Raw genomic sequence first — 21564 nt, forward strand, 5'->3', positions numbered from 1 at the left:
ACAATAAGAAAATTGAGCGCGCGGAGCATCACCTTGATTCAAGCAGCAAACGCGCGCCTGCGCATACCGCAAAGTTCTCTAATGTGGTAGGCCCTCAAACTACATCGATAAGTACACAACTTCCAACACGCTTGATACGCTGTACGATATGGTAGGAGGCGCAAAAACGTGTTGAGTACATAACCTAACAATTTGTCGTCGGGTTCAACTCAATCCTAAATATTTTGTTGGATAACGTAAAAAGTGTACAAAAACATAATCATGAATACAATGTTTGATGGAAGCGATGACTCCGATACGGAAGTCAATTTCAAGACCACAAATGAGTACGCAAAAAATTATAATTCATGGAGACAAAAAGAGCTCCTCAATTCATGTAAGTAAACAAAATTATTGCTATTTACTAAACTTAACTGTTTCTGGCAGAATATATTATTAAATATATTGTTTTTGTGTTTTAGTAAAAACTAAGTATAAAGGTGATTTAAATAGTGATGAAGACACCAGCAGTTCAGATGAAGATGAGTCTGATATTGAATTGCCTGACAAGGTAGAAATGGACTTCTTAAAAACCTTATCTAGTTTGAAGAACAAAGATCCCAAAATTTATGATGATAGTGTGAAGTTCTTTGATGATACACCAATTGATCCCACTGTTAAAAAGAAGAAAAAGGAACAGACCATGTTTTTGAAAGACTATGAAAGACAAATGTTATTGGAACATGGTAGTAAAGGGTTTGATGATGAAGATAATGAAGATCCACAATCAAGGTATTGTATTTTATAAATCATTTATCAAAGTTATTAAAGTTTAATTTAAAGGGGATTAACATATGTGGAAGAACAAGAAAATATCAAAAAGAGTTTGAAATCTGCTCTAGAAGAGGTTGAAGATGAAGATGAGAATTTTGGTGGTTTGTTTCAAACCCGTGTAAAGTCTAAAGTTGAAGTTGAAAAAGAAGAAGCTAACTACAAGCAATGGTTAAAGGGACAGAAGGACAAACTTAATAATGCTGAAGATGAGACCAGTTTAAAACCATTAAAGGATCATTGGAATGATCCTAATTTAGATGCTGGTGAAAAGTTCCTAAGAGACTATATTCTCAATAATCGGTTTAAGGAGAGTAATGATCCTAACTATGTGCCAACATATGATGAGATTGTTCATGATGATGAAAAGTTTTCTGATGATGAGGAAAATGTGGACAAACAAGAAGAGTTTGAACACAAGTTTAATTACAGATTTGAGGAACCAGATCAGGAATTTGTAAGTTCATTGTATTTTTATAACAATTTGTTTGTTGTTAATTAAATTTCGTTATAGTTGAAAAGATATCCAAGAACAGTGGAGAATTCATTGAGAAAAACAGATGACCGTCGCAAAACAAAACGTCATGAATTGAAAGAACGCAAAGCTTTAGAAAAACAAGAAAAGATGGAGGACCTGCAGAAACTAAAAGAAATGAAACGTAAAGAAATCGAAGAAAAAATTAAAAAATTGAAGGAAATTACGGGTAACACCGAAGTAACTTTTCAAGATCAAGATTTTGATGAAGATTTTGACCCAGATGCGCATGACAAACGAATGCAGACACTTTTTAACGATGAATTTTACACTGGTGAAGAAGGCGACGAAAAACCGGAGTTTCCGGATTTAGATGAAGAGCTTGAGATTGAGCGATGGGATAAACTTCATAAAGATCAAATAAATAATGATACAGAGTATAATGATGGTACTTATGCAGAAGATGAAGATTTCAACATGGACTGTGATTATGATCCTTCCACTTCTACGCAAAATGAACTCATTGAGAATACGAAAGGTAAAAAGAAACGCAAACGAAAATCAAAATTTGCAAAGGCAGTCAGCGAAACAAAACCTGTTTTTGATCCAAATGATAAGACATATGAAGAATATTTAGATGAATATTACAAGTTGGATTGTGAGGATATTGTTGGTGGCATACCGTGTCGATTTAAATATCGGCAGGTTGCGCCGAATAATTTTGGCTTGACTATTGAAGAAGTAAGTAATAGTAAATATTTTATTAATTTGTTTTCATGTTATGCGCTGTTTCAGATTTTGACTGCAAATGATAAAGAATTAAATCGTTGGGCATCAATCAAAAAAGCGATGCAATATAGGCCAGATCATATTGAAAAATACGATCAGATTGCTTATTCGAAGAAAGCACAAAACGAAGCATTAAAAAGGAAGATTTTACCTAGTTTATATGCGGATGAAGGTACAAGTTCTACTGAGGTAAACGAATCCCAAGATGTAGGAAATAAGAAAATCAGAAACGCTAACAAAAGGAAACAAAATGCCATGGATGCAACCATTGTAGAACCAACAGAAGAAAATTTTGATGTAAAACCATCACAATCAAACAAGCAGGAAGATACAACAGATGAAAATAATCAGAAACCAAATAAAAAAGGAAAAAAGAAACGAAGTGTTGAAAATCCACAAGAACAACCAAAATCGAAGAAAATTAAATTCAACGCATCAACGAATAGTACAGAAAATGAAAGCAATGTCATAGTTGAGCAAACGTCAAAGAAAAAACAGTCGAAAAAGAAATCAGTAGATCAAAATGGTGAAATAACCGTAGATTTCACAGAAACGAAAGAAAAAGCAGACGGAAACTTAACAAATAAAATAAATAATGCAACAACCCCAGTAAATAATACCAATAACACGTCGAAAGCAAAAAAGAAGAAAAAGAAAGCCAAACAAACACCTGACACAAGTTTGATCAATAACGAGACACCTTCCAAGAAGAAAACTAACAAGGCTGGTAAGCAAGGCAACAAACCACAAAAAAGTAAAAAAGCAAATCATAATGCGAAGAATAACAACAAAACTAAAAATAAGACGGAAACGACTTCTCCTGCATGTAAATTATCTGACGCAAGACTTCAGGCGTTCGGCATCAAGCCGAAAAAGTTCAAAAACAAGCTGAAATACGGCAATAACGCACATATATAATTTTATGTAGGAATTTAATTCGTGAATAGAGTAGGATTATTAAAGGAATGAAATAATTTTATTCAATTATATACTTGATCAGACATTTATTATAGTTTACAGGTTTACATCAATAGTTGAATGCTTCAGAACTTTTAATAGTTTGTAATTAAAAAAGTTAAATAAAATAATCATAATTTTGTGATCACTTAATTTATTATATATTTCACTTTCTTCTTTGTCTTAAGCTAAGGTGAATTAGAAATATCCATGTTGTCAGATTTCTCGGACGATTCCTTATCGACAGTTTCCGATCCATGGCGACTCGCGCTGCGCTCCTTCTCCGAGTCAAAACCTTTTTCCTCCTCGTCGTAATTTCGAGGAATTTTCGACCGTGATCTAGAACGCTCCTTGCGCTCTTTTCGGTCCTTCTTGCGTTCCTTATCTCTACTCTTCGAGCGACTGCGACGTCGTTTATCTTTTGACGAAGAGCGTTTCTTTCGATCGCGCGAACGAGATCTATCCCTTTTTTGTCTTTTGAACGTGTAGACTTATCCCTTGATCGGTCCCGAGAGCGATATCTGCCGCGTGATGTCGATCGTGATCTTTTCTTCTCGCGATCATCGTCATCTCTATCCCGGTCGCGTTTATCTTTCTTATCGACATCTCTTCTCGAAGATCTTTCTCGGGACTTATCCCGAGACTTTCGATCTTTGCGATCTGTAGACTTGTCTCGTGATTTGCGATCACGTTCGCGCTCGCGGTCTTTCGACCTTCTACGCGATTTTGTTTTAGAATGCGAACGGGAACGCGATCTTCGTTTGTCTCGCGAGTTTGATCGTTTGGACCTGGAACGCGACCTGCGCCTTGATCGAGATCTTCTTCGGCGATCGCGAGATCTGGATCGAGAGCGGCGTCTTCCTCCACCTCCACCACCACCGCCACCTCCGCCTCCACCCCGAGAACGAGATCTTCTCGATCTAGAGCGGGATCTTGACCGGCGCCGTCTTCCTCTTGACCTGGAGCGTGATCTTCTTACACTTCTCTTATCCTTTGAAAGCATGCCAATTACTGGATCAATTGCTGCTGAGATTAAACTTTGAGCTTCCTTTACTCTGCTCATAGCCTCCTCAATCTCTCTCTGAGCTGCTTCATTACTTTTAGCTTGAGGTTTGACAATAGCTTGTGTTGAATGTCTGATAGTTACATTCCTACCTTTCAATTCATTGCCATTCAATTTCAAGGCATTAATAATACTACCTTGTTCAGTAAATTCCACAAGGAAGTATTCTGAAGCATCTGAAGCTCTTCTACATGTTCTAATATACTTCACTTCCCAGCAGGAGCAAAAAATTCGGCAATTTCTGCAACTGTAGTAGACAAATCAAGATTCCCTAGCAGAATGGTCCTTCGTACTTCCTCAATCTTTGCACTGTCATAGTTCACAGGCAATGGGGGATAAGGTGGCAGCCCATGAGCATCTAACTGTGGGTCTGAGGTTAAGATTACCTGCTCCAAACCAGTTCCACTAATAGTGTTAATTACATTTGGTGGTAACTTTGGTTCTGAAGGACATAATCCCGGTACAATCGTTCCATTGCGCGTCATTTCCAGGGCATAATATTCATCGGGGATGTCTCCGTTTTGTACAGGGATTACAATAAGTGCGCGGTCGATGAAGACTGTGTTGGTCATGTGCTGTGCGATGCCCACCGTGTTCGAGTCCAAGAACTTGATGTAACAGATTCGCGACTGCACTGGACATGAAACATCGCGCACTGTTGGGTAAAGGCGGATATCGTCTATTTTGCCAAGAAAGCCAAAGAGCGTCTGCATCTGATCTTTGGTTGCCTGGGGAGCGATGTTCGTCACTTGGACGACTTTCGTGCCGCCTGCGGCCATCGCGAGGAGTTTTGTGGGTTAGTTGGCACTAGCACTTCACGAGAACATTATTTATAAAGTGAAATTACGAAGAACGCAACGATGCCGGCGAACACTAAGAAACTGAATGCGGACTGCGGCGAATGCGGTGAATTTCGGCATTTTAACGCATGTTGACGCTTGACATTTGCAAAATGTTATGCATTGTTGCCAAATATTGTATAACATTGACACGAGTGACTCATTATAATGAGATAAGAATATCTAATTACAAGAATTTCAAGGTTTTGTCTAAAAACATGGAAAATTATTGTGAAATGCATAGTATTACGTAACTAATGTACTTTTAATGATTGCAATTTTCAGACATATTGCGCTGTTGTCGGACATAACAATTTTTAGCACTTTCTTATAGGCAACCAATTGACACCAGCATTGAAATTTAAAAAATATCCTGCAAATAACTGAGTATTTTTTTAAATTATTTCAAAATAATTTAAATATTATATAAATAATATTTGCCTATTTAATTCAACTGAAACTGTAAGAAAATTTTAAATTAACTATATAGTACATCATTTTGCACAAGTAAGCGGGCGCCACCTTGTTTATTTAATCGGTACTTGTGGCATTCTGGCAATCGTCATTCGTCGCTGTAGTAGTGCGCGAGTGAGGTTCATGAGCACACGTGAAACGGATTGGATCGGGGTCGCGAGACATTCAATTCACGTTCGTTTTTGGCCAATATGGAATCGTGGGGTGTGTATTTATCACAAAGAATGCGTATAATAAACCGTAACACGTTCTCGTTTATTTTTAGACGACGATAATTTCGAGCCCGAGGTGAAGGTGATAGTGCCTACTGCAGCGACCAATAAATGGGAGGGCGAGGACGAGGATGACGATATTAAGGTAACACGCGTGCACACGTCTCCACGCACCTGCAGATCTCAATATGCTCTATATCCATGGCTATTATTTTCGGCTATTAAGCCAATTTATGAAGTGTCAAATTTCACCATTAATTTGGGAACTCAAGGATATCTATTTTCTCATCTTCTGTCAACATACTGCAGTGATACAAGATTTGTTTTATTTTAGGATTCCTGGGAGGATGAAGATGAGGAGAAGACAAAAGAGGAACCTAGTGAGAAAGCTGTGCAGAAGGCAAAAAAGAAATCTTTAGCTGAAAGACTAGCAGAGAAACAGGTTTGCAACAATTTATTCAAATTTAATTTATTTTGCTGCTTTACTGAATTATATTATAAAAGTAACTAGATAATACATATAATAGATATGTTTACAATATAGTTACTACTGCAGTTGCTTTATATTTAATTTTTGTGTTGCAGAAATTAAAAATAGAAGAACTTGAAAGGAGGCGAGCAGCAGCTGAAAATGATGATGATGAAGTATCGGCCGAAGAAAAACTGCGCATGCAAAAGGAATCTGATTTGAAATTAGCGCTGGAAACCACGTTTGGCGATGCAGAAACACTGTCCGACTGCCCTACAACGTTAGAGGAATTTGATGAGTATGCGAACGCGCTGATCAGGAAAATTCAACCATTAACGAAAAGCACTGAATTTCCAAACTTTGCTGAAAATTTAGTTCGAGATCTTTGTGCCACACGTAAGTAATATCGTCAATTTGATATCAATTCACTGTAAAAATAACTACTGGTAACATTACAGTGAGTTCATTGGATATTAAAAAGATCAGGAACACAATAGACAATTTGTACTTGGAGAAGCAGAAAGTGGAGAAGGGTGACAAAACGAAAAAGAATAAAGGAAAAGGCAAAGTAAAATTGAAAGTAGAAGATAGTAATGTAAGTATATTATTTTATTTAAATTTACCCCAAATTGATTGATTTTCTGCATGTGGTAATGTTTTGATTATTTTTAGCAATACTCTGCGTACGCGGTCGACCAATACGACGACTACGACGATTTTATGTAGCATCTGACAAGAGTTAGCCACTCTAACTAAATAAATATTTTTGTATCGATTTGCATTATGATTGGATTTAGTGGAATCCTGTTGATTACTTTCTTGCGTTAACACGGCCATTGAACACGTAAATAATTTCTGTTATACATTTTCACCACCGAGTTTCGTCACGGAATCCCAAAAGCGTAGCTAATTTTGTCAGATTTATTACGGAAATAATTACAATTTTACTTATTTTGCATGTCAATTGCGAATTGTATAATGTATTATTCTATTATAAATACTACTGTTTGAAAAAAGAAAACTGTGTACTTTATTTTTTACTTAAGATGTTTTTGTTTTTTAAGAACTAACATTCTGTGAGATTCCACATAACAAATGAAACTTGAATTGAATGGTACGTTGCAATATAGTAAGTTGCTGTCATTCAACACAAAGCAATCAACACATTTAAAGAAAATGTAACAAATGCTCCAGATTCTTGTGCGGACAACGTTGCAACGCATTCGTAGCCAAAAAGGCTAACTTATGCGCATATTGGCACGGTGCGGGCACTCGAACTGATCCAGACCAGTTATAATAATTATGACACAAACGATGCGTCAGAATCTGAGTACCATTTGTGTCCACACCAAACTCGTCTGGTCCCAGAATATTATAATATGTGGGAGAAACTGTTCCTCTATTGGTACACTGGGAAATTAAGTAAAAATCTGACCTATAAACATATAAAAAATAAACATTAGTTGCATAATCTCTTGATAAATCAGTTCTTACCTTTCTGGCATAGTGATGAAATCGTCTACTACTGTTCCAGGTGCCGGATTATTACCATTTTTGAAAATCCTAGCATTGCCTCGCTTGTTGACGACAATTACGCGTAGTCGTAGCTGCAAGTTTTGCTTACCATACAGTGGTATCAACTTCTCTTGAATGCGTTTTATTTCGTGTTCATACACATATTGAATCTGACCATCACCCACACCATCACGAAAAAATAATATTCTTGGTAGTTTCTTATTCTGATTCGTATATTTTGCCAACGCACTTTCCAAAGACATGCTGATGAAATTCGAGAGCTCTTCGCCGTCTTTATGTGCATTCACTGCACTGTAATAAGCGGTGAGTTTCGGATCGTACGAAGCAACAAAAGCACCAAAACTTCTGGACTTATTTTTCGGATCATGGCAGACATCGTATCCGACCACCATTAGATCACTCAAAAATTCAGGCAATTGAATAGTCCAGGGAGCTCCACCACATTTGGAATTTATTTGAATAACCACCTGATACAAACATTATTTGCGTGTAAAGCACGAAACACATAAAATTGTTTATTCTTACCTTTGTAGCAATGCTTAAAGCTTTATTCGAGCGTGGATCAGTTTTTGTAGAGGTCATCACCTGTGAACAGACTCCATGATCTGAAGTCAGCTTCTTTTTGACACGCATGTATTGGTCGTTGCGATTCGGTGGTACAATCACCATAAAAAACATTAATTTTGGATATTTTGCGAAGAGTCCCTCAATTGCTTGAATAATGGCAGCTACATTATAGACTCCTTTTCCGGGGCTGTCATGTATTACCTGAAATATTGGATTACCCAGATTCAAGCCCATTCCTTTTGCGGCTTTCTGCATGAGTGGAAAGAAACCCTTCATGGAATCTCCAAAATTTGCATCATTCTTTGAATAAACAATTGCCCACTGGTCCATTTTTGCAATTCGATACAACGTATTGCTACACACTTTATTCGTCCAGCTTGCTCGATCATCAGCAGAATATTTAGTCCTGCCCCCATTACATAGAAGTTCCTGAATACCCAATTCACGCCCAGAGAATGAAATAATATCCTTAGACAGAGTTAAATCAAATTGTTTCATTTCAACAATGGACTCCGGTTTGCTATGCAATCTTTCGTTAAACTTGAGTAAATCACCAATACGTTTGGCTGGTGTTCTTATCATGTAACCACCCAGTGCGGTCATCATTTGGCGATTAGCACGTTCCTGCTCAGTCAAGCCGGTCATGCGACATAATTCCGGAATGAGAAGCATTGTTAAACTCTGAGGTGAATCCGCAATCGCAGTTTCCCCACGAGGGCGTCTTGGCTTCACTTTGGTTACCAACAATGGCTGAGTTAAATCAGTAAGCTTCAGATTATAGCGCGTGTCGTAGTATTGCCGAAATGATACCGTTGATCCATCCTTCATCTGAAAAGTGCTCTCGGGAGTTCTTTCAAAGTCCACGTCATCAATGTGATAAGTTTTGTTGTTGTAATCAGTCAACACCACTACGTTCAACATTCTGTTCCTGAACGCTGACTCCCAACTATCGCCAGAATGGCGGTCGTTTTTAATCTTTCGAATAACAGACAGAGCTGTTTCAGTTTTCATTACTTTGTGACGAATCTCGACGCACATGAGGATTTCGCGCTCATGTTGGCGGATGGAGTTTACAAAACCGGGCCACAACTCCAGATTGTAGTTGAGAATCACTTCGCGGTTGTCGCGATCGAAATAATCACGACCAATTAATTGAAGATTTAAATGGCTCATGCATTTGCGTACGATTAAGTTGTAGACTTGTAGGTAATGATAGCTACTTTTGTCTAGTTCACCAACCATGCGGATTGTAATCCTTATTTTTTCATCAGGATTAGCTATAAGGTGTAAAAAAATTGAATAGATTATGGTACAAGAACTGAATACGGCTGATCTGCTTTTAACGGAATTTACAATGAAATGTTCATTTCTGAATTACTAAAGGAATTTTGAAAGGATTGCTGACCCATTCCTGGGGCCAACTAATGGCATTTAAAAAAAGTATACCTACTTTAATGTCAAAATGTAAATAAAAATATGATAAACACAATAAAATGGGGTTTTCTATGCAAAGGGTATCATTCTTTAAGGTGCTCGCAATTTTAAATTTGAGTATTTGAGAAGAAATTTATCAGAGAGCACTACATTATAGGTAAATGTCAATCGTTTTGCCAATTAAATTATTATTACGTAACGTAGAAATTAAAAATTTCCTAGTTTGAAAAAAAAAATTCGGTCTTCCATAAAATTACTAGATACAAAACATAAGAAAAAGACTTACTCAATGATGCCACAAGAATCTCCCTGGGATCCGGATGAAGCCTAAATGGAGTATACAAAACGGTACCGTCAAATAATCCCTTTCTAATTTCCATTTTGCAACAGCGTTGTAAAACAGACGTTTCTTAATATGTGTAACATCAAGATCGGGCGCAAAATCGACACGGTATTGAAACAGACACCAGTCAGGTCGTGTCACCAATCGGAAATAATTTGCCTGTAGGGCAACGCTTTTTCCATGCGTACCCTGTTTGCCAAGGTTAGGCAATTTGGTGGTAATGGTCACAGTAGGCAATTCTTTACGCCCACGGCCCCTTCGGTCGCCATGCCCTTGTGGATGAAAAGAAGCTGCTCCATCCTCCGGAGCTTTACGCATTTGCATTTGCTTGTCAGATTTAGGTTGATTTGACGCGTCCCCGCTTTGAGGTGATGGTGTTTGGTCAGTTGAACCTGGTGCATTTTGTCTTGGAGTTAACGATTGTTGACGACTGGGTCCCCATACTACAGGCTGCCGCGGCGGTGTTACCGGAGCTGGTCCCTGTGTTCTGGGTGAACGCAAGGGGTTACCAGATGCCCAAGCACCGGATAGTGTCGGTGGTGGTGGACTATCTGGTGGGCGAGCCCTTCCGCGTGCTCTACCACGATTGCGATTATTCTCCATTAATCTATATCAAAGAAACAAAAAAGGAACCGTTAAATTAATAATAGGTTTGTGGGGAAAACAGGATGGGTTAACAAATCAAATACTTACCCTTTAAAAGCGTTGAATTCAAATAATAATAAAGATATTAAAGTGAGCTCAATATTTCTAACAAGAATATCTTGAGATTGAGAAAAAATTGAAGCAGATTGTGTAAAAGCGACTTGCTAATTACTGGTTTTCAATAGAATGCGGAAAATCGTCAGTTGTTTAAAATGACAGTTTATTTTTTTAACAAATCGTTGCCAACGACAACCATTTTTGTTTTTTGAAATTTGTTTCTCAAAACTGTAACAATTGTTGCGTGGTGACATTCAAGAATTCATTAATTAGGCAATGAAAGGTAATCGTATATTTAACAAACACACAAGAAATAAATGTTTTTCTTACAAATATAATTTGTGTATTCCATTCGCTTCATTAATAAATTTGGATTACTTTCATGCGGACACTGTTCAAAAATCTATACGATACCATTATTTTTCTGCATGAACTTGGCATTTACCTGGGTGCCTAAGAAACAATTGTTATTTCAGTGCCTATGTGATTTAATTTTATTAACATATCCTCAAATGTTTTCAGAGTCAACTTTTTTTAAAAAAAATGTACATTTATTTTCTTTAGAGCCCAAAACAAATAAATGATATATCTTCGTTTACTCATTATTAAATAATGTAAGTAATTATGGTTATCGCAGAATGCAAACAATTTCAACATTGCCTACTAAAATACACTGAAAACTAAAGCTGCGACATATAACGTTCCTTGATCTGCACTTATATTTAATTTACGTTATTGAGTTGTGTGTTCATAGCTATATAGAAAATTATGAGCAGTGTTATATTTGTACTAAATAAGCGTTTTCCATCGAGATTAATACAGATATATATATATAGATAGTAATGTATAATATGCCTGCTGGAGATTAGATAACGCACTGATACCGAGGGGATTGTGAGAATAGCAATGCTAGTATTCTCAATCGTAGGTACCATAAGCATTCGGTATGCAAGAAATGAATAATACTACCACGGCACGGCCGCCGGTACGACCAACGCTGACTGACCACAGTTCACGACTTGATAATGTATTAGCCACACAACCGGAAGCGGGACCTGTTATTCCTGATGGCGGATATGGCTGGATTATTCTCATTGCGTCATTTTATATTAAGGCAAGGAACTTGTGCAATGCATAAATAATAATGTATAATGTAATATTTTGTTTTAGAATATTCTCTCCGGGTTGACCATAACATATGGATTGTTGTTAATGGTGGCAACCCTTGAAAGCGGTAAAATGAGCAATTATTCTCTTTGGAGCAATCACATCGTCAGCACTCCCTTGTTATTCATTGCAGTGCAATCATTATCAGGTATTTCATTTTAATATCTATGCAAAAGATAACAGAAACAGAGCAATGTTATTTTATGACGAGAATAATGTTGAACAAAATGCGTCATGGACAATATTTGAAAGGCAACAGATAATAATTTATTATACAATTGCTGTTAAATTTGATTTTTAATTTGTATTGTATTTGCCCCTAGTTTTCTTTAAAACAGTTCTTAACATAATAGTGGAATTATTGAATTTTGTTTGTTTTCTTCATTTTAAATTTAAAATTAATTTCAAATGATTACTAATAAGAACTTTTGCACTTTTTGCACTTCTTATTAGGAATCATTTGAAATTAATTTTAAATTTAAAATTAACAAAACAAACAAAATTCAATAATTCCACTATTATGTTAAGAATTGTTTTAAACAAAACTAGGGGCGAATACAGTTAAAAGTTTTAGTATTGTATATTTTTTTGTGGAGTAATTTGTGATTTTGTGTGTTTGCAAACTCATAGTTCGATAGTTTATTTTTTTTCCTTTTATTTTTATTATGGCTTCTTTTAAATACTTACGCAAATATGTACGCCAAATGTGTTTTCCATGTTATAATTGTATTTATGTTTAGTGATTTAGTTAGCAAAATGGGAATGATATGTTATTGGGTTTTTATTGGCCGCCATGTGTTCTTTGTATTTTATATCACTGCAAGCCTGCAAGCTTGGTATATTAGATGCAAATTTGTACCTACTCCTATATTCCATTGCATTTGTTTTTGATAGCGTTGATATTGGTGAACCTCATATTTAGTAATTTTTTATGAATTTATTTTATAAGTTGTATTTACATATATTGCCATTTTCACACTTTTAGATCCCATCTGCCACTTAATAATCAAAAACAGTAAATGGCCGCGTTTTGTAGCTCTGGTCGGCATTTGTTTGATTTGTGCAAGCATCCTGATGCTGTGGCTATCAGTGGTTGATGGTTTTGCTAGAACTACATTATGCGTTTCAAGTGGAATCTTTGCAGGTAAAAAATCTATTTGCATTAGCAACACAAGCACGCATTGAAGGAATTGTTTGAAATATTAATGGTTTTCAGGCTTCGGTTCTTCACTAGTTTTCATTCAAATCGATGTATCGATAGCGCAGTACTTTAGACTGAAATTGTCGGCTGTGCAGACAATTCTTCGCCTGGCTGAGTATACTGGCGTTATTTATACAAGTCTAGTCATGGGAAAATATTTGAATATGTACGGAATCGGACATTCGATAATTTGGTATCACTTGGTTGTGCTTACCAGTGGAATGGTAGTGTTAGTTTTCAAGAAACCTGATTATCTGAAGTCTCGACAGGTGTATCGGATAGTTGCGGTATGTTTAAGTTGAAGTTCCATAAAACGATTTGTTTTTTAACTAAATGAACGTTTCTTAGCCGGGAAAACCTGAAGAAGACGATGAAGATGATATCTTCTCAAAAAATCGAATCACCGAACTGCAATCACCTCACACATCTCTACCACCAGTTATAGAAGAAGAGGAGCCATCAACAGCCACTACAACAACCACAGTTGTGATTGAAAACCAACGCAAAAATTGGGAAACTTTCGATGACGAAAAGGAAACAGGTACCAATAACCAGCACCAGGAAGATAATGATGAAGACTACAATGCAGAACTTCCAACACCTAGAGAGCTGTTCACTGAAGGGCAAATCAATCACAATGTCACATACTCTTTCGAGAATGTTGATCATTCGCTAGGAGCACGTGCCAACAGTGACGAGTTGACAAACATTTTCCTTCCCGTTTCAAAAGGCGGCGTATCACACGCATATCTTTATAGTTTATCCTTCTATAACAATTGCCTCCTGCAGGTTTCCATCACTGCTGGCACATTCGTTTTTTTCACTCTGTTTCCATCCTACCTTTATTATAGCGTTAGTTTTCTGCACACACAGAGTATTAGTCATATTGTAAGCATTATCTTCATGGCTTCGTTAGTAGAGGCGTGCTTTATTGGATGTTGGAAATTTTCTAAAAATAATCGAAAGTTTCCGATTGCGCTCTTGCTATGGTTGAGTGCTATTGGTAATTTTTGTAAGTTGCATGTCTTTTTCGAAAGAGCAATGCAATTAATACATTATACTCTACATTTTAGTGATTTCTGATTGGAAAAAGGAAATGCTAATCGTAATCGGAGGGATATTAATCACAACATCCACGTGTGCGTTGCAATTCCTCATCAAGTCAGTTGTAATTAATTCAAAAAGTACTAAGATTGAATACGCAGCTTTAAGAATTTTTTCAGCAATAAGTTTTCTGTTATTCTTCGCAATAAGTAAGTTTATCACCAATAATAAATTTAAACTAAAATATTTCTTTTAGACCCAACATACGAAAACTGTTTCCGGTTAGTTGGGCTGTTGCAATTTTCGGCTGGATCAATAAACTTCTGCAACTTTGTTTACAACAAAATATCCAGAGTATACTAATTGAAACATTATTTTTTACGAATAGATATAATTTATTTAAATTTTAAATTAAATTAAACTATCCTTTTTATTTAGCCATAAACTAATAGTAAATAAAGAGCGCCCTTACATATAATTAATAAATTTAATAGAATTAAAATAAAAAAATAATTAATTTAAACTGTATTTTTCTGCGTGAGAGTGTTATCCTCGTACGTTTCGAGTACATCAGCAAGATGCTCATTATCACGTGGTTTTTTGAATACTTTTTTACGTTGCCCAACGCGTTTGCGTTTCGGTGCAAGCGGTTTCTTGAGACCGTGATCTTGCATGGAACGAATACCTTGCTTTTCGAGGTATTCATCGATTTTGGCGTCATCCATCGCGTCTACTGCTACCGAACGCCACAGTTTTTGGAATTCTTCGTCGATTGGCAGGCTTGCTGTACGATCATTATAAAATAAAACTTTTTTCTTGTCGACTGGACGTGTTATAAAGATGATTTCGTTTTGATTTTGCAATATCTATAATAGGATCAAATTTTATGTAGTTATACATCATTTTCAACATAACTAATTATTACCTTAAGAGCTTTTTCACAATGTGGCAAAGATTCTTGTACATCATCTAATAGTATACCACCCAACCCCTTTAAATCTTGTTGTTTGAGTAGTTTAAGAAGAGTTTTTCTGTCTTTCAGTCTGTACATTGCTTTAAAAAGATATCTGCCATCTGGTGTGACCTCAATTTTGGGATTGTCTTGAAGTGCTTCTGTATTCAACCACTAAAATAATATGCAATATATCCATTTGTTGTTCTATATAGATAAAGGAAGAAGTGATTACATGTTTAACTTTAGCTCCCACATCTAATTGATTGGTCTCATCCAAGATATCCTCGATACTAAGTGGATGCATATCACCATCTTGATGTCTTTGCCTCATATACTTAACAATTTTAGCCAACACAGCAAAGGGGTACTGTGAGCTACCACTTGATGTTTTATATCTACAAAATCATTCATTATAAATTTGTTAAATTGTTGTTTAAAAAATAATACGTATTGATATCCAATTTTGGTGCAGCTGATGCAGGTCTAGAACTTTTCTTTTTATCATTTCTGGGTGGTTCTGCTTTGGGCTCGACTTTTTTCTTCTCAACACTAAAATATTTATTATTTTTATGTACATCTGTAGTATTAAAATAAAAGTAATAATGTAGGCTATTAACCTGGGTGTTGCAATTGCTCGTTTTTTGAACAATTCGCGTTCTCTTAATAGCGCTGGATCCATTTTGATATTAATGACAAGGGAATTAACTACTTAAAATATAAATAAATACTATACACCAACTGCGAAATGTGTTAGAAACCCAGAAAAATGCAGTTTGATTCAAGTTCGTAAAACAAGTTAACCTAACTAAAACTCTGGGTTAAAAAAACAAAAACAAGAGACCAACAGATGTCAGGTTTCAAACATGTTATATATTATGTGCAAAATGTGATTATATATAATTATAAACAAATGAATGCTATAACAAATATTTAAATACATGTAAAACCACTGTTTTCTTTCATGTAAACTCTGCACATTTAGATTATTATTTATTAATGTCCATTATAAATATAGAAAATTACATCATAATAATGTGTAAATCAAATACGACTGTAGTTCTACTTTTAAATAGTGTAAATAAAAAAATCACTACATTTCAATTAAATAAATTCCTTCACATGTGTACATTTATGTACCTCCAAGCATAAAATGTACATTTAGATTTAGGTTAAAGTTTCTCCCTTTGTTACCTAAAACAAAAGATAACAAAAGTAAAAATAAGCTTGTTTTGTTTTAGAAAACTTACACATGCTTCCAGATAGTCAATCTTCCTTTCTAGTGTTGTCAACTTCTCATTCAACACTGCCAGCTTAGATCGACATGATAAATCTGTTTCAAAATAAAATAAAAGTAGAGTTGTTATAAACTTTGGTTTAGAAAACTCAATTATAAATGATGATACCTACCAAATGAGTTGAGGAAATCAGTAATTTTCTTTATGCTCACTGTGATGACTTCAATGTACTCCCTGTTAGCCCAATCTTGCTGAATTTGCTTCTGATTACAATCTCTTGGATCTCTTGAATCTCTGGATTCTCTGGGATCTCTCATTTGCCCAGACATTATGAAATTTTGTTAGAAACAAACAAATATATACTTAATGTGCAATATTGTACGTAGCGATAAAACGAATTGAATCAAGAACTGCTCCCTGAACTGCTGTCTGAAGCTGAAGGCAAAACAATGTAGGCGAGTTCGATCATCAGAGGTTTGGTGAAGTGTAGTCAACCCAATTTACACACAAAACAAAACAAACCGTAAAATAAACTAGGATCAGGAAAGGAAAAGTACAAATAAACAAATATTGACTAAAAGACGTTATGATACTTGAGTAAAAGTTAAATTTATCTAATCTGTAGATAAATACAATTCACACGGAAAAGAAAACAAAGGAACGTTTTAAGAATTCATGCAGTTATCAACTTTTGCTCGCGTTTCTTTTTCGCGATGACCTAATGCATGTAATCGAATAAATTTTCTCGAATTATTTATTTCTTTGCATTTTCTGTTGTAAAATAATACTATTAATTTTTTTTTTATTTGTGAAGACATCATATTTTGTCTTTCTTGAAATATCTCGAAGATTATGGAGTCAGTAGTTTTAGAAAAACTAACTGGCCCATTTGAAAAATCTTTCGAACAAAATTGTCATTTGAACTAATTTTTACATAAAAAAAACGGATATATAATATTTTCCCACCAAATTCCATATTACCGAGATTTTATGTAAGTCATTACCAAATAAAAAAGTAACTACAGTTTGCCTAAAAGATTACAAAGGTAACATTACAAAAAAACACAAAACGGGTAGTACACTTACTTAGAAATATGATGTAAAGTACGTTTAAACAATTTTAGCATAGATAATTGTCTTCATTTATGCCATACATGTTACACTGGTAAACATTACAAGTTGCGTGTATATTAAACACAAATATCTACATCGTTTTATCGTTGAGAGGTTTGGCTTGGTGCCATTTTCCAGCCTCAGCAGGCCCCTAAATTTGAAAGTGTTGTCAAAGCTGTAAACCTACAAACACAAACACATAATAAAGTTATTCTGCATATTGATATGTTCTTGTGAAATATTGATTGAGGCATTAATCACGCCATTCATCATTCCCACGATTGAGGAATAGTGAAGTGATGACCTTATTTGATAATACTCTCTACACTGCTCTCACACCTTTTTCGGTAAACACCATAATAATGTGTAAGTATATCTTGAGTGATGCATATAACCGATTTGTCTCCTGGCAATAAGAACCATTTATATTTTCTCAAGTTGCGCAACACCGTCTGGGTGCAAAGACAAAAACGAAAAAATCAAAGATAAACACAAACAGAAGTTGAAATATGATCAACGACCTAAGATAAGAACATTTATCGTGACAATAGCATCGCTTGCTCTAGCTTACAAATAAGGTTATGAGGCTGTTACCAAAATGGAGTACACTAGTGTTAGATTTAAATTAAAGAGAACAAATAAAAATAGCAACAAATAGAAAAATATTTTAAATGATATTGTTTGAAATTGTTTAACCATTTGAAAAGAACGCTATTCATATAATTGTGTAAGAATTAGATTTGTGGATTAATCTGATACATTAATCCTCTGATTTTTCAATTTCCTAATAATTCTAGATAATTCGAATGAAGCGTCTCATCTTGTCGATGCAAAGTGGGTCAGGTAAACACAAGATTGCGCCACGATTTTTACAAATTTTCAATAGTTTCGTGTGCCCATTCTTCCTGTTATCTATTGTAATATTTAAAGATGAAAAACAGCACTCCACTGTCAACTTCAGCAAACGCCTCTGTGTGTTTATAGCGTGCACCTTTCGATTAAGCGACGTTATTAATCGCCGAGTCGTCATCGCGTTAGCACGATGTTATCTAAGGTAAGATTCAATAAGAAGCAATATAAAGAAGTAAAGTAAATAATAGATATTTGAATTATGGCTATATTTAGGGGTTGTTAGTGCTCTTAGTAGCCTACTTAACAGTGGCTACAACGCATGCAAAATCCGATCGTTGTAATTTTGACGATTCTTCATCTACACACAACGATTTAGAGAAGGAATGCAGTTCATCGGAGTATAGCTTCTATGTGGATTGTGTTCGAAAGAGATCCAAGCGCTATGCTGATTGTTACGGCGCTCAAGAGTCTTGCGATGAGGGTGAGAATTGCGGTGCATCGGAACAATGCGGACAATGTGATTGCAATTATTGCAGTTACAATGAGTGCGATTCTAACTGCAGTTCGTGCTGCAGTGGATATGCAGCACCATGCAGCACTCGAACGTGTTGTCATGCCACGTGCCAATCCACATGTCGCACATCAAGCTGTCGTCGTGGATGCCGATCACGCTGCCATAAATCTATTGAGCAATCCGCAAGCAAGACCAGTAGCAGTATTACTAACGCAGGCAGTAATACGGTTTCCTCTGATCAAAAATCAAGTGCTACGAACCAAGGAAAACATAATATCACCACCGTCATCAATCTGAAGACTGTTGTCAATAATACCAACATTGTTGACATGCCCATTCGGTTCAACAATACCAACTTAAACAATATTACATTGGAGTCCCCGAAACCAGGAGAGATCAATGTTAATATGCAGTCACAACCGCCGCAGAATATTATCCAATACCCTGAACAACCCCAACAACCCCCTCAACAACCTCAACAACCAATAATACAGTACCAACCACCATATCAGCCTCAACAGTGTTGCAACGTCATATCACCGCGTCAGTGTGTACCTATACAAGAACCACCCTATCAGAATTGCTACCATACGAAGAGTAAAGTTTGTGGTGAGGTGTGTACCGCATCGACTATGCATGCCGAACCACATCGTGTGTGCGATCAACAGATAGACACACATAAGTACCAGGAAGCATCTAATTGTCATGAACAAGTTGCCTACATTCCACAACCGCAACCACGTTGTTTCTCCACTTCGCAATGGCCCTATGTCAACTGTATGGTAGCGAAACCAAGTTGCGGCGGATGTTACACCCATTTGATTCATGGCGGGTCCGCACCAAGTAACTGCCCGAATTCATGTTATGACAACGGAATTAATGTGGGTCCATCCGGGTCGTTATATGGACAGGGACCACTGTATCAACAACCGATTCCACAACAATATGGTGGATACCCGCATTATTCTGTGTATCCAACTCAGCCCGGCCAAGGAGGACAGGGTGGGGTATTTGATGCATGGGGGTTGCAATCCATTGGGCCGTGGTTCAACGAAGGAGGGCAAAATGTTTCGCTACAACAGTACCATGCAAATTCAGGTCAAGCAGCGCCATACAAACAAAAACGTCATTTAGAAGACGGTAAAGAAACTTCCAGCGAAGACGACTCGTTAGAGTACAAAGTGGAAGAGTACCCTATCAAAATGGATTAGATATAGGATTGGCACAAAACAATTTATATTCGTTTTGCATCACTAATCTTTTCTAGAATAATTACAACGCTACTTTATTAATGTATAAAAAGTAGAAATATTTATAGATTTATCATTTTTTATATTCAACATTTGTGTATTGCATATAAGTTTTGCAGGATTTTTTTATATTTTCTGGGAAATAAAAGTAAAATAAAAGGTTTAATCGCATTTATGGATCAACAATCTACTTTGGCTTATAGGAAAATAATTAAATAATATATATTAGCTATTAGTTATATACTAAGAACTTTGTTGTTTCGTGAATATTTTTAAAATTCATGAAATACTTATTTTGCTATCTATGCCCGCTTCGGCTTTATGCAGTTACTGTATAGTTGCGGTCTTAGGAAATGTAACACTTATCACAAAGTTCAAACCAGTTGTATTATCCACAATTCCTTATATTAAAGCCTTTGATGTATCGAATTTGATTAACTCATTAATGTGCAAAAAAGCGGAAATGTTTCATTTTACCATTATGATAATTACCTCTACGTTTTTTCGTTTTGAGCATGACGCCAAATATTATTAAAAGAACAGACCTTGCGATTACTATGAGTATTTTCTCTCCTGATGCTACCTGCCCAAATCTCAAGTCTCAGTGTGTGGTATTTTCATATTGATACGTAGGTTAGCTGTCAGGGCCAGGTCGGAAGCACGAATGCCGCTGAGAGCTGCCACACGTCATCAGGACAGCTCCCTAGAGATCCTAGCACCCTAGGATCTCTAGTTAAGCATCCTTAGCGCGGTCAAGTCGGCGGTGCTCGTAGCCCCAATCGCCGCTAGAGGGCGCCGGAGCCAAAGGTGGCTTCATTCCCCCCTCTCGAAGCGAGGTCCGTTCGCAGAACCTCTCCAACTGATATTGCATGGGTCCTAGGGACCGAAGAACTACGTAGGGGCCACTACTCGTAGCCGAGAACTTATGGCGCGTGGGGTGGTGCCAGGAAACACGTCGCTTCACAAACATGTACAGCCAGAAGAGGTCGAGCGGGTTCTTCGAGGCCGTCGGACACGTTGTGATCGGCGTGCGGCGCACCTCCACAAAGGCGAGCAGCTTGTCTAGTCTTCTTCGACGAACCGTGTTGTCGTCCATTTCATAGAACTTGCCGAAACTAGCCGTTTTCTTCGAACGATAGGTTTCCTGATGCGGCCGATGAGTATTAAATACTGGACTTGCAGGGGTGCGTGGCCAGCTGGGACTGCCGATCTCGTGTTCTTCGTGCACCGAGTTCATGCTCGCAACACCTGGAGAAGACACGGTACTCTGAGGCGTCGTGGGATGGTTGTAGTGGCCCATGTCGTTCTTGCGAGACTTGGGCGTCGTGCACTGCGGATCCTCGCCGGACGCCACAGAAGCACTGGGGAGGGTCGACTGCTGTGAGCCCTCATTAATCGGCGTGCCATCGGGGCCAGTGGTGACAACATTGAGGGGTGGAGACGTGGACCTCTTAGCGGGGCCCGCGATGTCCTGGGCGCGGACGGCTTCGGCATCTGACTGGGAGTGCCGGAAGGGCCTGCGGGCGACGGGTACGGTACCCGGCTCGAGGCGGATATGGTGAG

At 36.9% G+C, this 21564-nt stretch overlaps 8 protein-coding genes across 9 annotated transcripts; 4 read left to right on the forward strand and 4 right to left on the reverse strand.

The window, feature by feature from the left end:
• The first annotated feature begins 102 nt into the window (after positions 1 to 102).
• Positions 103 to 3184, forward strand: LOC135799363 (protein KRI1 homolog). The gene is made up of 5 exons (XM_065312440.1): positions 103 to 376; positions 462 to 771; positions 823 to 1267; positions 1325 to 2026; positions 2081 to 3184. Exons 1-5 carry the CDS (start codon positions 262 to 264, stop codon positions 2990 to 2992), a joined length of 2484 nt encoding a protein of 827 aa, XP_065168512.1. The 5' UTR covers positions 103 to 261; the 3' UTR covers positions 2993 to 3184.
• On the reverse strand, positions 3059 to 5059 carry LOC135799364 (probable splicing factor, arginine/serine-rich 7). The gene is given in 3 exon segments (XM_065312441.1): positions 3059 to 3510; positions 3513 to 4306; positions 4309 to 5059. Coding segments are annotated over 3 exon segments (1650 nt in total). The 5' UTR covers positions 4874 to 5059; the 3' UTR covers positions 3059 to 3219.
• A 399-nt stretch (positions 5060 to 5458) lies between these two features.
• On the forward strand, positions 5459 to 7109 carry eIF3j (eukaryotic translation initiation factor 3 subunit j). Its single transcript, XM_065312442.1, has 6 exons — positions 5459 to 5611; positions 5673 to 5764; positions 5954 to 6061; positions 6205 to 6484; positions 6547 to 6683; positions 6761 to 7109. Exons 1-6 carry the CDS (start codon positions 5599 to 5601, stop codon positions 6812 to 6814), a joined length of 684 nt encoding a protein of 227 aa, XP_065168514.1. The 5' UTR covers positions 5459 to 5598; the 3' UTR covers positions 6815 to 7109.
• On the reverse strand, positions 7095 to 10806 carry LOC135799361 (piwi-like protein Siwi). The gene is given in 6 exon segments (XM_065312439.1): positions 7095 to 7523; positions 7583 to 8091; positions 8150 to 9468; positions 9912 to 10008; positions 10011 to 10575; positions 10662 to 10806. Coding segments are annotated over 5 exon segments (2754 nt in total). The 5' UTR covers positions 10572 to 10575; positions 10662 to 10806; the 3' UTR covers positions 7095 to 7255.
• Positions 10807 to 11396: 590 nt separating this feature from the next.
• Positions 11397 to 14503, forward strand: LOC135798839 (uncharacterized). Of its 2 annotated transcripts, none has more exons than XM_065311805.1 (7): positions 11397 to 11784; positions 11841 to 11985; positions 12823 to 12981; positions 13054 to 13325; positions 13387 to 14050; positions 14112 to 14291; positions 14339 to 14503. In XM_065311805.1, exons 1-7 carry the CDS (start codon positions 11617 to 11619, stop codon positions 14443 to 14445), a joined length of 1695 nt encoding a protein of 564 aa, XP_065167877.1. In that variant the 5' UTR covers positions 11397 to 11616; the 3' UTR covers positions 14446 to 14503. The 2 variants fall into 2 exon arrangements, with proteins under 2 accessions (XP_065167877.1, XP_065167878.1); XM_065311806.1 differs by having other exon boundaries at positions 12874 to 12981.
• TfIIEbeta (transcription factor IIEbeta) lies at positions 14454 to 15871 on the reverse strand. The gene is made up of 5 exons (XM_065311807.1): positions 15655 to 15871; positions 15485 to 15586; positions 15270 to 15432; positions 15008 to 15208; positions 14454 to 14948 (listed from the first exon to the last, which is right to left on the reverse strand). Exons 1-5 carry the CDS (start codon positions 15714 to 15716, stop codon positions 14601 to 14603), a joined length of 876 nt encoding a protein of 291 aa, XP_065167879.1. The 5' UTR covers positions 15717 to 15871; the 3' UTR covers positions 14454 to 14600.
• A 143-nt stretch (positions 15872 to 16014) lies between these two features.
• HSPC300 (haematopoietic stem/progenitor cell protein 300) lies at positions 16015 to 16754 on the reverse strand. The gene is made up of 3 exons (XM_065311808.1): positions 16445 to 16754; positions 16285 to 16367; positions 16015 to 16228 (listed from the first exon to the last, which is right to left on the reverse strand). The coding sequence occupies exons 1-3, from the start codon at positions 16599 to 16601 to the stop codon at positions 16202 to 16204; spliced, it is 267 nt and encodes an 88-aa protein (XP_065167880.1). The 5' UTR covers positions 16602 to 16754; the 3' UTR covers positions 16015 to 16201.
• A 1661-nt stretch (positions 16755 to 18415) lies between these two features.
• LOC135798893 (uncharacterized) lies at positions 18416 to 20167 on the forward strand. The gene is made up of 2 exons (XM_065311876.1): positions 18416 to 18439; positions 18511 to 20167. Exons 1-2 carry the CDS (start codon positions 18428 to 18430, stop codon positions 19960 to 19962), a joined length of 1464 nt encoding a protein of 487 aa, XP_065167948.1. The 5' UTR covers positions 18416 to 18427; the 3' UTR covers positions 19963 to 20167.
• The last annotated feature ends 1397 nt before the right edge of the window (positions 20168 to 21564 follow it).

The sequence above is a fragment of the Atheta coriaria genome, unplaced genomic scaffold (genome assembly GCF_025399875.1).
Source record: "Atheta coriaria isolate IRGN ID8LTWV9N9 unplaced genomic scaffold, Caltech_Dcor_3.1 hic_scaffold_9_pilon, whole genome shotgun sequence".
In the NCBI taxonomy this organism is placed as follows: domain Eukaryota; kingdom Metazoa; phylum Arthropoda; class Insecta; order Coleoptera; family Staphylinidae; genus Dalotia; species Dalotia coriaria.

What these genes read in the sequence shown, in the direction of transcription:
- LOC135799363 (XM_065312440.1), top strand. Translation starts at nt 262, where the DNA reads ATGAATACAATGTTTGATGGAAGCGATGACTCCGATACGGAAGTCAAT. An exon ending in AAAAGAGCTCCTCAATTCAT is followed by an intron (nt 377 to 461) that starts GTAAGTAAACAA and finishes TTTGTGTTTTAG; the next exon opens with TAAAAACTAAGTATAAAGGT. An exon ending in AATGAAGATCCACAATCAAG is followed by an intron (nt 772 to 822) that starts GTATTGTATTTT and finishes TTTAATTTAAAG; the next exon opens with GGGATTAACATATGTGGAAG.
- LOC135798839 (XM_065311805.1), top strand. Translation starts at nt 11,617, where the DNA reads ATGCAAGAAATGAATAATACTACCACGGCACGGCCGCCGGTACGACCA. An exon ending in TTCAAGTGGAATCTTTGCAG is followed by an intron (nt 12,982 to 13,053) that starts GTAAAAAATCTA and finishes AATGGTTTTCAG; the next exon opens with GCTTCGGTTCTTCACTAGTT. An exon ending in TCTGTTATTCTTCGCAATAA is followed by an intron (nt 14,292 to 14,338) that starts GTAAGTTTATCA and finishes TATTTCTTTTAG; the next exon opens with ACCCAACATACGAAAACTGT.
- eIF3j (XM_065312442.1), top strand. An exon ending in ACGAGGATGACGATATTAAG is followed by an intron (nt 5,765 to 5,953) that starts GTAACACGCGTG and finishes GTTTTATTTTAG; the next exon opens with GATTCCTGGGAGGATGAAGA. An exon ending in TGAAAGTAGAAGATAGTAAT is followed by an intron (nt 6,684 to 6,760) that starts GTAAGTATATTA and finishes GATTATTTTTAG; the next exon opens with CAATACTCTGCGTACGCGGT.
- TfIIEbeta (XM_065311807.1), bottom strand. Translation starts at nt 15,716, where the DNA reads ATGGATCCAGCGCTATTAAGAGAACGCGAATTGTTCAAAAAACGAGCA. An exon ending in CGAGCAATTGCAACACCCAG is followed by an intron (nt 15,587 to 15,654) that starts GTTAATAGCCTA and finishes TAAATATTTTAG; the next exon opens with TGTTGAGAAGAAAAAAGTCG. An exon ending in ATTGTGAAAAAGCTCTTAAG is followed by an intron (nt 14,949 to 15,007) that starts GTAATAATTAGT and finishes ATCCTATTATAG; the next exon opens with ATATTGCAAAATCAAAACGA.
- HSPC300 (XM_065311808.1), bottom strand. Translation starts at nt 16,601, where the DNA reads ATGTCTGGGCAAATGAGAGATCCCAGAGAATCCAGAGATTCAAGAGAT. An exon ending in TGATTTCCTCAACTCATTTG is followed by an intron (nt 16,368 to 16,444) that starts GTAGGTATCATC and finishes ATTTTGAAACAG; the next exon opens with ATTTATCATGTCGATCTAAG. An exon ending in TTGACTATCTGGAAGCATGT is followed by an intron (nt 16,229 to 16,284) that starts GTAAGTTTTCTA and finishes CTTTTGTTTTAG; the next exon opens with GTAACAAAGGGAGAAACTTT.